Source organism: Alligator sinensis, unplaced genomic scaffold, assembly GCF_000455745.1.
Source record: "Alligator sinensis unplaced genomic scaffold, ASM45574v1 scaffold282_2, whole genome shotgun sequence".
In the NCBI taxonomy this organism is placed as follows: domain Eukaryota; kingdom Metazoa; phylum Chordata; order Crocodylia; family Alligatoridae; genus Alligator; species Alligator sinensis.
In genome coordinates, this window is record NW_005841879.1 from 679,442 (window position 1) to 693,294 (window position 13,853).

The window sequence follows — 13,853 nt, forward strand, 5'->3', positions numbered from 1 at the left end:
AGGAGGAGTGGGGGCGAAACGCATCTGCCCGTCTTGCTTTGCCACTCGGCTGCTGCTTGCGATCCCTCCAGGCTCGCCCCACTCTCCCCAACCCCGCCAGCGCGAGGCAGCCAGGTCGGCGTTGGGGTGGGAAGGGTCCTCCCTGCGTACCAAACGCTCCACGTCCTCCCTTTTTCTCTTGGGAAAACAGCCTTGAAGAGACAGTCATCTTTGACGAGGAAAATAGAGGCTATAAAGGCGTCGGGGTTCGTGTCTGGACTGTCTGTCCTTGAGCACCCGACGTCTGTCTGCTGTTGGTACCAAGCCGGGCGCCTCTAGTTTTCTCTTGGAAAATAATCTTGAAGAGAAAAATAGAGGACATAAAAGCGTCGGGTTTGGTATCGATCGAGGGCAGAGGTCAAGTTCGGATGCGGCGTTTCGTGTGGACGGGTCGTGGGTCGACGTGACGTTAGGGCGGCTGTCGTTGAGGACAGCCCGCTTGTCCTCTGTGGATACGAAACCGGACACCTTGATGTCCTCTGTTTTTCTCTTGGAAAATAATCTTGAAGAGAAAAATAGAGGACGTAAAGGCGTCGGGTTTGGTATCAATAGAGGACGGAGGTGAAGTCTCGTTGTCATTGAGGACAGCCCGTTGTCCTCTGTCTTCTATTGATACAAAACCGGACAACGTTATATCCTGTTTTTCTCATGACGAGCCACTTTCGGCTCACCCGTTACTTTCCTTTTCAGCGTTAAGGAACGAGGTTGAAGTTTGGATGCGACGTTTGGTGTGGAAAGGTCACGGGCAGACATTAGGGCGGCCGTCATTGAGGACAGCTTGGTTGTCTTCTACTCTCTAACCCGGCGCCTTGAAGTCCTCTGATTTTTCTCTTGAAAAATAATCTCGAAGAGAAAATAATCATGAAGAGAAGAACAGGACACATAAAGGCATTGGGTTTGGTGTCAGTAGAGGACAACTGGACTGTCCTCAATGATGGCCACCCTACGATAGAGACTTGACTTCCGTCGTTGATTGATACGAAACAGGACACCTTTATGTCCTTTATTTTTCTCTTCGAGATTATTTTTCAAGAGAAAAATAGAGGACATCAAGGCATCCGGTTTCATATCAATAGAGGGCAGAGGTCAAGTCTCTAGCATAGGGTGGCCATCATAGAGGACAGTCCGGTTGTCCTCTATTGATATGAAACCAAAGACAACCGGACTAGCTTCTAGGATGATCGTCCTAGCAGACATACTTCAAGAAAAATGGTGCCTGGTAGCTTTGCTGTCCATCTAAGCACGATGGCTGTTGTTTTGCTGTGTTGAAATAAGCGTCTGTATGCCATCCATGGCAAGAAACTGGGAAAAGGATCATTTTCCCCGGGAGTGCTTTGGTTGAAATACCCGCAGGTGGTCTTGCTTTGAAACCACTTCTCTTATCGGTGATGACTGTAAGGAAGTGGCTATGGTTGTAAAGGACGTTTGTTGGCAAAGAGCCTTTCCATTTATGTTTACTTAGGTTAAAAGTAGACATAAAAATAGACATAATTTTTAAATGAGAAATATTTATTTCATCCCAAATAGGATTAAATTAGTACAAATATTTATTTACTTAAGCTAATCGTATAAAAATAGCATTTATTTGGGCTAGTCATATAAATGTCTTGACAGCGGATGCATTTTTTTTCTTCATCGTGCATATTCATATTCATAGTCCTGTTGGTGGATGGCTGAAAATTTGCATTTTTCCACCAGGGTGTAGCCTGGTCCTTCTATAGTCTCAGGAAAGTGAAATTCAGTCATCCTGAGAGCATCTTACTACATTTAATAATAGGAAGTAAACGAATGCTATTTTATTTATTTATTTTGAAGGGATGTTTCTGTGAATCTGTAATGGATTGGAGTGAATCGGTGCATGGATGCATTGTGTTGAATGCATGGAAATTATTTTTACTGGGTAGGAAAAGGTGAAAACTAACCGTAAATAACAACCTAGCTAGCTAATTGCATGCTGCGAAACTATAGGCTCTATTGTTATGCATCTTAAACCAGTAAAATATAAAGGGGGGGGGGCAATGTAGTGGTAGCTCTTACAGGGTGCAAGTCTCTGGGCCTACTTGTATGTGTAAGTGCTTATGAGACCCGATAGTTTTTGCAGTGCGTCCTTTTAATTCTGTTCCTGAATGTCAAACAGTGAAAATGCATACGCTAATGAATGCATGTTGTGTGAAGAGACAAATTCATTTTCACATCACAATCTGTAAACAGCAGCTGCATTTCTATCTTGTCACAGCACTGTATATTTTCATTCGTTTTAAGGTGGTTGACTTGAAAATCTCCAGAGAAATTAAATCTGCTTGCTTTTCCCCTAGGAATTAATTATTAACGTGGGTTGATATTTAAATAATTTGTTTTGTTTTGTTTTTGTTTTCTTTTAAGACCTAGAAGCACTTGAATGGAACAGGACGAAGGATTATTTTCTTTGACTGTGGATGGAATCTGTCTATGAAACTGACCTTTCTGGATTTAAAAAAATTTGACCTTTTAAGGAACTGGTTCTGCATGGGTGGACCTTTATGCTCACCTGGAAACCCAGTGAAGTCGATGAAGCACTGTACAAAAGCCTGGATATATTTGAATTCAAGAGTGGAGCCTAAATAAGTAGTGAGCATGGATTTTTTAATTTTGCCTCCCCACGCTCCCCTTGTAGTAATGTGACATGAATGTCTGCCTATGAATAGATCATTTTACTAAATGTTTCAGTGCCACTGTACATTTATAGTAATAAGCCAGCTTCAGCTTAATGGAGCGTGTTATCTTGATCAGATGATCTCTGCATTGTAGAAAGTAAACTTCCATGTGATAATGATGCAGCATAGGAGCTGTAAACAGCCAGATGTCTGTCTAGAAGTTAGGAGAGTAAATGGGTGTTGTTGCCTATGCTTTGAATGTACAGCAACCAAAAATATTTACCTATGCTTATTACAATAATAGTATGATAGTGTATGGACTATACACTTAGTATATCATTATGAATTGTTTCTCATACAAAATCTGTACTGATGTCTGGTATAGAGTCTTAGGAATGACAAAGCACCTTGATATGACAGACATTTATGGTATGCACTTGGGGTAAGACCAGCTGCCCATGGCGTTCTTTTTTTCCTAAAGAAATGGTTAGAAAATTGAGTTGATTCCCCTGTGTAGAAATGGCAAGGTTTTTGCCTTTCTGGCATTGTCCCAGCCCTTTCCAGCCTTCTGTCTGAGGACCGACATGCTATGAATCTATAGTGCCATAAATAGGAGGCTGCTGATCTAAGTTACTTACTTAAAATTCCATCCGAGGGTTCTGTGTCACCTCATGTTTTAACCCACCATGGGACCAAGGAGAAAGGGATGATTATGGTATTTATTTAGCATAGTTTATTTCTTCAAAGTGGTACACAAACATAAACTAATTCTCAGAATATTTTTGTTTATGCAGGTAACTATTATTATTCCTGTTTCACAGTTGGAAAAATTAAGATACACAGAGACTGAATTATCTAAAACCTCACAGCAAGAACTGGGATTAAAACCCAGGACTGTTCTTCAGCCTTGTATTTAGGTTGCTAGACCAGGTATGTCTTGGAAGCCTCTGAAGCTGCCTCTTCAAATCCATTTCTTCAAAGGACAGAGCACACCAGCATTATATAACTCATAGGTCAGTCTAATGAGGGATCCAGTTATTAAAATAGAAAGCACTGATGGTCTCCCAGAATTCAGGCTGGTAAGATGGTACTAACAGCAGATCACATGGTTTTCATAATGTGATGAGTCCCTCTTTGTTCTTGTGTATTTGATCATCATGAAATAGTAAACAACACTGTCTTTTTATCAATAGGCTTTGGAGTGGCTGTGCTGCTGTAATACAGAGGGTGGTTCACATCACCTGGGGGTATTGCTTCAGACTTGTTAGAGTCAAGTCTTTCTCACTGCATCATTTTACCCTTGCTTTATATTTTAAGCGATGTTAATTCCTAACTCTAAGGGTTATAGAGATTTAGTTTCTTTAACAAGAAGCCTTTCTCAAAAAAGCTTTATTGCAGTGCCCAGGCCAGAAGGCAGCCCATTTTTTGACATCTGAGTCGTATAACTGTACAATGTGTCTGGAGTGTGAATCTGTGCTGACAGCTTCTTACGGTAATAGGAGATCTAGCACGTACAATGGGAAGCCGCTTACCCATGGAGTAGAACAATATAATTATCTGGCACATTTTTGTTTTATTTTTTTTAATCCTAACAGGTTCAGCACTTTGTCACTTCAAATGTTTTGTATTGTTTTAACAGGCCTGGAAAATGGCTGTGGAAATTCCAAAAGAGACAGGGATATGGAGGCAAACCAAAGCTCTCTTATTCAAGAACTATCTTGTTAAATGCAGGACGAAAAAGAGCAGTGTACAGGTAAATTAGATGCTCATTTGCTGGTTGTTGGGCCCGTGTCCGTTTCATGGTTTAAATTGGAAGAATTGGCAGAATTAGAGAGAGAAGTAGGTGTTGTGTGTGTTGTCACAGCTTATGGGGATAGCTGACTCGTCTGAGGTAGGGTTTGAAATAAATAAGCTTCTTTAGAAACATTTTTATGATTCTTTAGTCTCAAATGTATTATTGTTTTTAACATATACAGAAAACAGTCTGGCAAACTGCCTTTATGTGGCACTATGGCAAGTTCAGTTCCTTTGTCAGTTAAACTCTCCAGAAAGTTAAATAGAATAGTAGGGCCCAACCTTTGAGCTCTGCAGGCCAGACAAGCAGTGCAGGATCAATTTGCGGGTCAGTGGTGCTAACCGGGTGTGTGGCTCCGGCTCTGTGTCTTGGATTGGATCATGCACCCCCTCAGGGCTTGGAAATTTGGCAACAAAGGAGTGATGGCAGTGTTAATTGTCACCGCCCCGTCCTGCAAAATTTCCAGACCTGAGGGAAACCCTGTGGGCCAAATGACAGCCCCATGGGCCAGCTGAAGTTTGAGTACCCCAGACTAACAAATCAGGACTAAGTAATACTATTTATTGTTGTGCACATTTACATAGACACAAGTGACTGTTCTAAACTTGGCTTTGTATTTTGTTTACCAAGAATAATTAAGTGATACGGATATTTAGCTTAATAGAACTGCCTGTCAGGAGTACTTTTAAGCCCAGTTTGAGCAATCAAAGATATACCTTGAGGATAGCATAATACTTTGGGCGAGTGTTGTGTCATTCATCCTAGAATGTTGAAGTACTCTATTAAAAAATTAATGAAGCCATCTAATATGCAGGTGTGGATGGTAGGGGTTGCTAATGGGACTATAGTTGCAGACAAGGTAAGTGACTTGTTCAGTTTTGCACAGGATGTGAACGGACGAATTAGAATCCAGAAACACAGCTATAATCTTCTGTCTGATAATGACATGACTTTGTGTATTCGTATGCATAACCTTGGTATGAGGACCAAAATATAACTAGAACACTAGATCCAAACTTCTACACTTGTGCACATGCACACACAGCTACATCCATATGTGCATACACACACATTTAAAATGTTGTATGTAGGAAATAATTTGAAAAACCAATTCTGCCTTCAGCTGCATCTAGTCTTGCTGGCTACAACATAATGGTACACTGATGTTTGGTTTATAAGTTCCCAGCAGTTAGGATTGTTCATTTGTATCTCAACTTCTATTGGGTTCAGGTTAGCAAAATCATGCTCTAATGCTACAGAAGCCACTGTAAATGAAAACCATCATTGGTAAAACAAAGAACATTCGAGAAACTTTGCAATTGAATTATAAATTTAAATAAAATTATAAATCGGGTTTTGGTGAGAGTTCCTGTTATTGCTCTTCTTAATTGTCTCACATCATTGTCTTGTTATCTTTCGTACAGGAAATCCTGTTTCCACTATTCTTTTTATTTTGGCTAATATTAATGAGCATGATGCATCCTAATAGAAAATATGGCGCGGTGCCTGACGCAGATCTTGGTTCTCTAGACACTTCCATGCTTGTGAATTTCGTTCTTGGATATACCCCAGTGACCAATATGACAAGAAGGATCATGCAGAAAGTGGATTCTGATTTCTTTGCAGATGGTAGGTATTATAAAGCTATGTATTTTTGTTCTCCAGGTTCATCTCACATCCTTGTTTGTGTAGTATTGTGTTGGGAACTGCAGGATTGTTGCACTTGAGGACAAGTTTCATCGGTCACACATCAGGTCCATAAGGTGAACAGAATAGATAAGGAACAGGAAAATCACTTTCTGGATATCTTAAAGGAGCTTCCCTTTACTAGTAACATGCTGTAGCCTTTTCCTAAAGAAGTTACTCTTTCTCACAGGTTGTCACACTGCAATAAAGTATTACCTATTTCAGAGAGAGTTTTAGAATTGGGCCTCAGCAGACTAAAAAAGATTGTCCCCCTGCATTAGTCAATAGATGTACGTGACTGCTATTCTACTTGGCCTCCTGGGGTCAGTGCAAGAAGATGGTTTCAGTTTACAGCTATTTTTAGTTAGAGCTTTCAGTCTTGGAGCCTAGTTGCTACTACAGAAGTAGTGACTTGAGTAGCAGTGATGGTATTGGTGAGCACTGTATCACAAACTTGGTTTTGAACATGATTTGTGTAAAAAAACAAAACAAAACACGTCAGTTATGCTGCTGTTATGCTGCTGACACAGCTGTGCTACTAGCATTGACGTCCATTCCCTTCTCATTAACACCACCAATTGGATATATTTTTTGCTGGGGTGGTGCTTTGGTACAAACTGATGTATGACTGCCACAGGAAAGAGAAGCAGGCATACTATAAGAAATGCTATTTTCTTTGAGTATCCCATTTTGCTGATTCATCTTTTGCCTAATACAGTCTATGATTTAGTGATATGTGGCAGCAATAAACCCTTCTGTGTAACTGCAAGATTTCACGTTCCATTATTATGTGTCGTCTTCCTTAAACAGTTCATCAAATGCTGAGACTTATAGTCATCTCCATGGAAATCAGTAGCAAAATAATGGAATCAATATAATCTAGCATTTACTAAGAACATAGAGTCTACTCTTGGCTTCATTTCACTGTCCCAGTTAATTCCCACAGCCGTTCATATTCTGTTTTTCAGGCATAATTACAGAGGAATATTTAAGTGAAGAAGAATTACAAGATGCTAGCATGTTTAAATCATCAAACTTTGTGGGCATAGTTTTCAAAGATTCCATGTCCTACCAGCTTAGATTTCCTAATGCTGTCACGATGTCTTCCATTTACATGGAATCAAGAGGTAAAATGCACGTGCTAATTGTTTTTAAGGACTTGAACTAGGAAGTTTTGACCTAGTTTTCGTGTGATGCTAAATGAAAGTTTTGCCACCTCATGTGTGATGTGACAACACCTGGCGGCATTATCAATGATGGTGATAATGTCAATGAAATAGTATCAAAGCAAGAAAATCTCTTTGGGGTGGTGTGCTGGACTGGGGTTTAGATCAGGAACTTTCCACAAAAAAATGTAGGTTTTTTCCCCTGTATTTATGAATGGTGCTGGGGAAGACTAAGGCAATAGATAATCTTCTTTCTGCGTTGGTAATAACTTGGTGACATCATAGAGCACATTTGTTATGCAGCTCTTCACAAGTGTAGAAAAGATGAGGGGGAAGAACTTGTCTATTAAGCCTACGAGACTGTTTACATTGCCTTCAGTGGGACCAACAATTCATGCAGAGGTCTACTCCCTGGGAAAGTGAAAAATGCAATGCGGGTGAAATGTAAGAAGAGCTAGCAACCTCCTCAGCATCTGAGCTAAAAATTAGCTTCTTCAACAGAAGTAGGTGTCACTTGGAAGATAGATACACCTTGTCCCTTCTTTTTCTCTTGTCTTTAGCATTACCAGAGAAATGTTAAATCTGGACTTCGTATGTGTGTGTCAATAAGTTTTTCATAAGTTAACCATCTGTCATGAAACTATTACGGAATTCACTTCTCACTATTTCATTTCCTTGTCTTTCTGTGTCCATATGCAGATCACCTAGCATTCTGTGGCTTGGAATCCTTTTCATACTTGCATATATTTCACAATGTTCTTTCATTAAAATAACACTGCGGGCTTTCCAATCCATACTATAGAATAGTTGTTTTCAATTTTTTTCTGGCCTGCATTACTCAGAGAGGCTGAGGGATTAGCCTGTGGCTCATCATATCCCATTATCTTCTTTACAGAGCTGCTATAGACTTTCTAGCATCTTAACTTCTGTTCCAACTTTATGATTACTTTGGAAAAGGACATTTTGAGTGTAGTGTTGCAAATGAGATTACTTTGTATATGCTTTTTGGCTTTACTGAAGTTTTTCTAGCATTATTAATAAGCAGTTGCCTCAATCATTAGTGTTTGTACATTGTTATTAAAAAAAAAAAAAAGTAACTCCAGGTATGTGCTTTAAAAATGTCTTTGATTTTTCTATAGCCAGTTGTTCCAGTTCATTGAACAGATGTGAATCCGTTGAATACTGGCGTTCAGGATTTGTAGCTCTACAAGCTTGCATTGATGCTGCAATTATTCAGGTAAATATAAATAAGTAGCATAATGAAATAAAGAGGTTAATATCCTTTGAATTTCGTCTAATACATTTTTTTGTGTTGTTAACAGATAAAGTGTACTAAAATTGGTTTGCATCAGACATCTTGCCTTTTATTAACACAAACCAGTCTCCTCATCTAACTGAATTGCAGTCATGCTTGTAAATCCTTTTTTGTCTAAATGAGTGTTATGTGTATATGCTGGCTGTCATTAAAATATTTACACTCGCCAACAGTTGGCTGCAAAATGGTGTTTGATGTACTGTAGCAAGTTAAAATCTTTTTTTCCCATTATATCAGAGTATTCTGTCCCATAAATAGTCTGTTATAAAATTTGATCCTTTAATTTTTGACTGAGTTAATGTTAGTGTTTATTTCAATTTAGAATTCATTCATTTGTACATGTTTGGTCATAACAAGAGAGAATATTTTAATGTCCTGCTTGTTGCTGGGAAGACAGGTGTCCTCTTCTGATATATTTTTAAAGGCAGAGAATGGAAAGCATAAATGCACTAGAAGTTTTGGCTAGCAAGAAATCAGGGATGTTCTTGATTCCGCAACATGCATTTCTGCTCCAGAAATACGTAACTATTTGATTTAGATCCAGTCTTCTTAGATAGCATTTATCCAGTTAATGCAGGCTACATTTATGTGAAATAAAACCATTACTGGTGTTGGATCCCTGTGTTTAAACTTCAGAGTAAGCTGCATACCTTTATTAAGCTACATGCCTAGAAAACTCCTGCAGCAAGCCCTCAGGGCATGAACACCTGGGAATATGTATTTATGAAATACTACCCTTTCAGAACAAGAATTACCTCTGGAGATTCTAAAAAGCAGTATTACTCATCCCATTGGAATACTTTTGGTTGCTTTTCAGTACTCACTATACATATATATAGTGGGTACTGTAAAAATACCACTAGGGCAGTATCTGCCGTTCTTGCTATTGGCAAAGTGCATGGCTGAAAACTTAGTTTTATCACTGAGGACTGTAGTGATTTAAAAAAAACCCAAACCATTTTCTAAAATTTCTCATGGAGGAACATGCAGCATTCACCACAAGATGAGATTTTAGCCTTTCTGTAAGATGGAGAGTACATTTATGTTGCAGTCCAGGCATGTGATCGCTGCTCAGGTCCAATAGCAGTGTCGCTATGGCAGCCCACATTTCAGCCACCAAGCTTTTACCTGGAGTCCCAGAAAGCCTGGTCCAGCCCATGATGCCATAGCTGTACTGCTGTCCATGTGTGAATTAATTAGCTTGCAACTAGCCCAAATGTGTGTTTATGTTAGTTGGAATATTGCCTCTGGTTTGCACTGTGAATAGCCCGTCAGGTGAGCCATTTCTCACTATGAGTGCTATGTCATCCTGTGAACTAGCAGAAACAGGAAGCAAACCTTTGGGACATCTGCTTCCCATAAAAGAAATTAATACACTGGACTACATCTGGCAGTGAGAGAGCTTTTCCTTACTGAGCTGAAGTTAATGATTATGTAACCTAAAAGCTTTCTACTGCAGTAGGATTTACTCTGTTGCTTTGTTCCTAGGTATTTGTTATGAGCCCTTTTTTCACCAATTCCTTCTTGCTCCCTGGTATGATAATTCTCATTTTAGTAGGAAGAGGGCATCGCTGTATTTTGTTTACTTGCTGTCTCCATCTTCCCATAGGAAGTCATTCCCTCTCTCCCTATTTTTTGGATTATGATATTCTGTGATTTGGGGAAAATAAGGGCATGTCTCTTTTAAAGCATGTGGGCCTATTCATCACAGCTTTCCGGTCATTAACTTAACTGTAGCGCTTACATTAGTATATTAAAAATACATTTTATTTTTCAGTGCAAAACCAATTAAAGTCTTCTTTACATTTTCTTAGCTGAAGACTAATCATTCAGTCAGGGAACAACTGGAATTAACAAAAGCTGTTGTTATGGGAGAGGCTGCGGTTATGGAAATAGACCACTTTCCCCGTGCAATCATTTTAATTTACCTAGTAATAGCCTTTTCTCCCTTCGGGTACTATTTGGCAATTCACATCGTGGCAGAAAAAGAGAGGAAGTTGAAGGAATTTTTAAAAATACTGGGACTTCATGACACTGCCTTTTGGTATGTGAGTATAACTTTTTTCTTTTTCTAAAAAATACAGTAAATGTTATGTCATAGTGATTTATAGTAAGCCCTGCTTTGATTTGGTTTATTTCTGATGTTACTGTTAAATCTTTTTAAGCTAGATATTTATAATATAATAGTAATCTGGCGCTGGGTAGATGCAGGCAAATTATCGAATTGAAGCAAGTTAACATGGACGTTTTAACTCTCTTAATTCAGGGGTAAAATGCTTCAGATTAGCTGTCATTTATTAAGAGTAATTGTAGGCATACGTAGTTACCGTGCATCATAGACTCCTTATTAAGTCCCCATGCTCTGTTCCACTTTAATTTCAGCATTTGTCAATCCCCTTTGTAAAGTAATTACAATTAATAATATTTAATTTAAAACATGCCATATTATACTACTATAATCCTTCTAATTTAATAAAAATATTTCTCAAAATAAACTTCATATTTGATGGGAGTAAGTTAAGTGCTGCATTATGCATATGACGTATTATTCTGCTTTGTAACACTTCTCTTTATATTAGTGGGACACGTGATCTCTTTTTCACAGTTCATCAGCCATATTCATCCAACCCAAAGACTAGGAGTACATGATTGTGATAAAACTGAAAAAACAGGAATCCATACGTTTAGTTTTTAAACTGCATTCCATATGCTGATAGGCATTATGTATTGCAGTTCTGAACTGTTCATGTTTGCAGCTGTGCTAATTGGACCACAGCAATGGAAATACAGATACAAATGACTTGGGGCTTAGTTTTGCATGTTTAGTAATGGTGGTCATTGTGATAGGGTTTTATTCAGGTAAAACCAAGTACGGTCCTTTTTTCCCCGCTGAGTCGTTACAGTGGCTTCAGTGGAGAGATGGTTAGCCATGATTGTCCCTAAGGTGCCACCTTGTTCCTCTTTCTGCCTGACTTTGGGCTAAATGGTTCATGAGAGACAGGAGCTTTTGTAAGCGACAATCTACTTCATCAGATACTAAGTGAATGACCTCTATGGGGACTCCTAGTTACAAGCATTTTGTGATGCAAGCCCTTCGTTATGAACAGCCTATTTATTTTCTCCCCCTGCTCATTCTTAAAATGAATGTAATATGCCTTAGAGAAGGTCTAATGCAATGTTTTGAAAATATAAAGCATTGTAAAAGAGCTAATCTGTGGAGTCATTAGCAAAGTAAAACATTACAGATCCACAGGCTGCACCTGTTCTTTGTGAAGGAAAGTGCTCCCTGACTTTTTAACCTCCTTTTTTTTTTCTTGTACAGAAGAGTATTTTATTACCTTACCCAAGTCCTGGACCGACAAGTGTATTAAATTTTTAAATAGAATTACTTTAATTATTGAAAGATACTTCTCACTTACCTTGTTTCAGTTCAACTACTAGGGAATTTATTATGCCAATTAGAAAATGTAGATGATTCATAGCAGTTGTTTTCCCTACTCGCTACAGTTGGTATTAAAGTACAAATAGTGGTGCTCAGAATAATAATATTTGTACTTAAAAGCACTTCTTTCAGCTGGGGCTCTGGCTTATTGCATGCCTGTCCTTTTGTACAGCTTTCTGGACTAGTATAATAATTTAGCTAATGTTGTTGTTGTTTCTATTAATGATTTGGTCTGTGAATCTTCATTGGTTTTTTTTTTCCCCCCCTTTTTTCTAGGCTTTCCTGGGTTCTGTTATACACAACCTTGATTTTTGTCATGTCCATTCTTATGGCAGTCATTGCAACAGCCTCTTCGCTATTTCCCCTGAGTAGTTCCTTTGTGATATTTCTTCTGTTTTTCCTGTATGGAATATCCTCAGTAAGTGTGTGTGTGTGTGTTGCTATTGATGCATTGCAGTCAAGTTCTCCAGCACATGACTACCACTTTTTCACCCCATGTTCTTTCCCATTCAGGACAATGTGTTTCTAGTGTTCTGCATTTATTCACATACCGCACACCCCTCATTAAAACATGCACCTGGTTTTGGGAAGGCAAAATGAAGAAAACACTTTTTTTCTTTTAACCAAACTGTTCAAAATTAGTTTCCTTAAGAAATGCACCCCAATTTTCAGTCCCTGATTTTGGGAGGAATAACATGAGTTTGGTATGTGGATAAATAAGCTAATTTTCTCTAGTCAGTATGATAACTGGGTGCCTTACTAGATCATTCCGTTTTCTTACCTGCCATTGTTCTGGAGCTTCTCAGTGTCACACACACTGAAACCCAAACATTACCTTCTCTTGGTACCTGAGTTTACAGAGCTGCTCACTCTATTTCTTACACTTTGAGCAGGAAATTCTACAGATGCAGTATCTTTTGTTTCTTACTTTATTTTTTTTAATCAAGTACCTTGGCATGTTTTAAAGACTACTTAGTTGCTTAGAGCGGGGGTGGGCAAAATACGGCCTGCAGACCATTCAATCCAGCCCACGGGGCCCCTGAAAAGTTTAGAAAATTAATATTTCTCTGCCCTTGGTCCCTGTCAAAAATGACAGGAACCAAGGGCAGTAGGACCCAGGGGAAGCCCTGGCGGGTTCCCACAACAGCAGGGCCCTGGGACCCTGTGGCTGCTCCCTGCTGGAACCTCAGGCAGGGGGGGGAGGGGGGGTGGCAGGGAAGGACCCCAGGCAGGGAAGGAGCCCGGGGAAAAGTGGTCCGGGGAAAAGCTGAGCGCAGGGTGGGGGAAAGCGGTCCCTCCCCCGCCCTGTGCCCAACCCCACACTGCAGCCGCTTGCAACCTGCCTGGGGCTGCCTGTGCCTGCTCCAGACAGCCCCACGTGGGCTGCGAATGCCTGCAGCAGGGAGCACCAGCCATGACGGGGGAGGAGCTGTTTTTCTCCCCCCACGCTCAGCTTTTCCCTGGGCTTCTTCCCTGTTCCTTCCTGGCGTAGAAGAATGCAGCCGTTCCCCGCCCTGTGGCCAGCGCTCCGTGCTGCAGCTGCTCGCAACCCGCGCAGGGCTTTCTGAAGCAGGCACGGGCAGCCCCAGGCAGGCTATGAGCAGCTGCAGCACAGGGCACTGGGCACAGGGCAGGCGAGGGGTGATAGCAGCTGTGTATGGCGACAGCAGCTGCGGCCCCCTCGCTTGCTGCGCCAGGCAGTGTTTGCCACCGCTACCTCTGTGCTGCCCAGCACACAAGCTCTGGGCGGGCAGCCGCAGCCAGCACTTGCCGGAGC

General features: G+C 40.2%; 1 protein-coding gene across 4 annotated transcripts in view; it reads left to right on the top strand.

The window, feature by feature from the left end:
• ABCA5 (ATP binding cassette subfamily A member 5) overlaps positions 1-13,853 on the top strand; it is a 63,829-nt gene that overhangs the window by 2,597 nt on the left and 47,379 nt on the right. For 3 of the 4 annotated variants that reach the window (XM_025196250.1, XM_025196249.1, XM_006017341.2), the window contains exons 2-9: positions 2,422-2,646; positions 3,467-3,685; positions 4,312-4,425; positions 5,892-6,096; positions 7,122-7,280; positions 8,459-8,556; positions 10,449-10,678; positions 12,353-12,494. In XM_025196250.1, the coding sequence (XP_025052035.1) occupies positions 4,321-4,425; positions 5,892-6,096; positions 7,122-7,280; positions 8,459-8,556; positions 10,449-10,678; positions 12,353-12,494 (939 nt within the window). In that variant the 5' untranslated portion in view covers positions 2,422-2,646; positions 3,467-3,685; positions 4,312-4,320. Of the gene's footprint in view, positions 1-2,421; positions 2,647-3,466; positions 3,686-4,311; positions 4,426-5,891; positions 6,097-7,121; positions 7,281-8,458; positions 8,557-10,448; positions 10,683-12,352; positions 12,495-13,853 lie in introns of those variants that run through there. The other variant, XM_025196251.1, reaches the window with a different exon arrangement.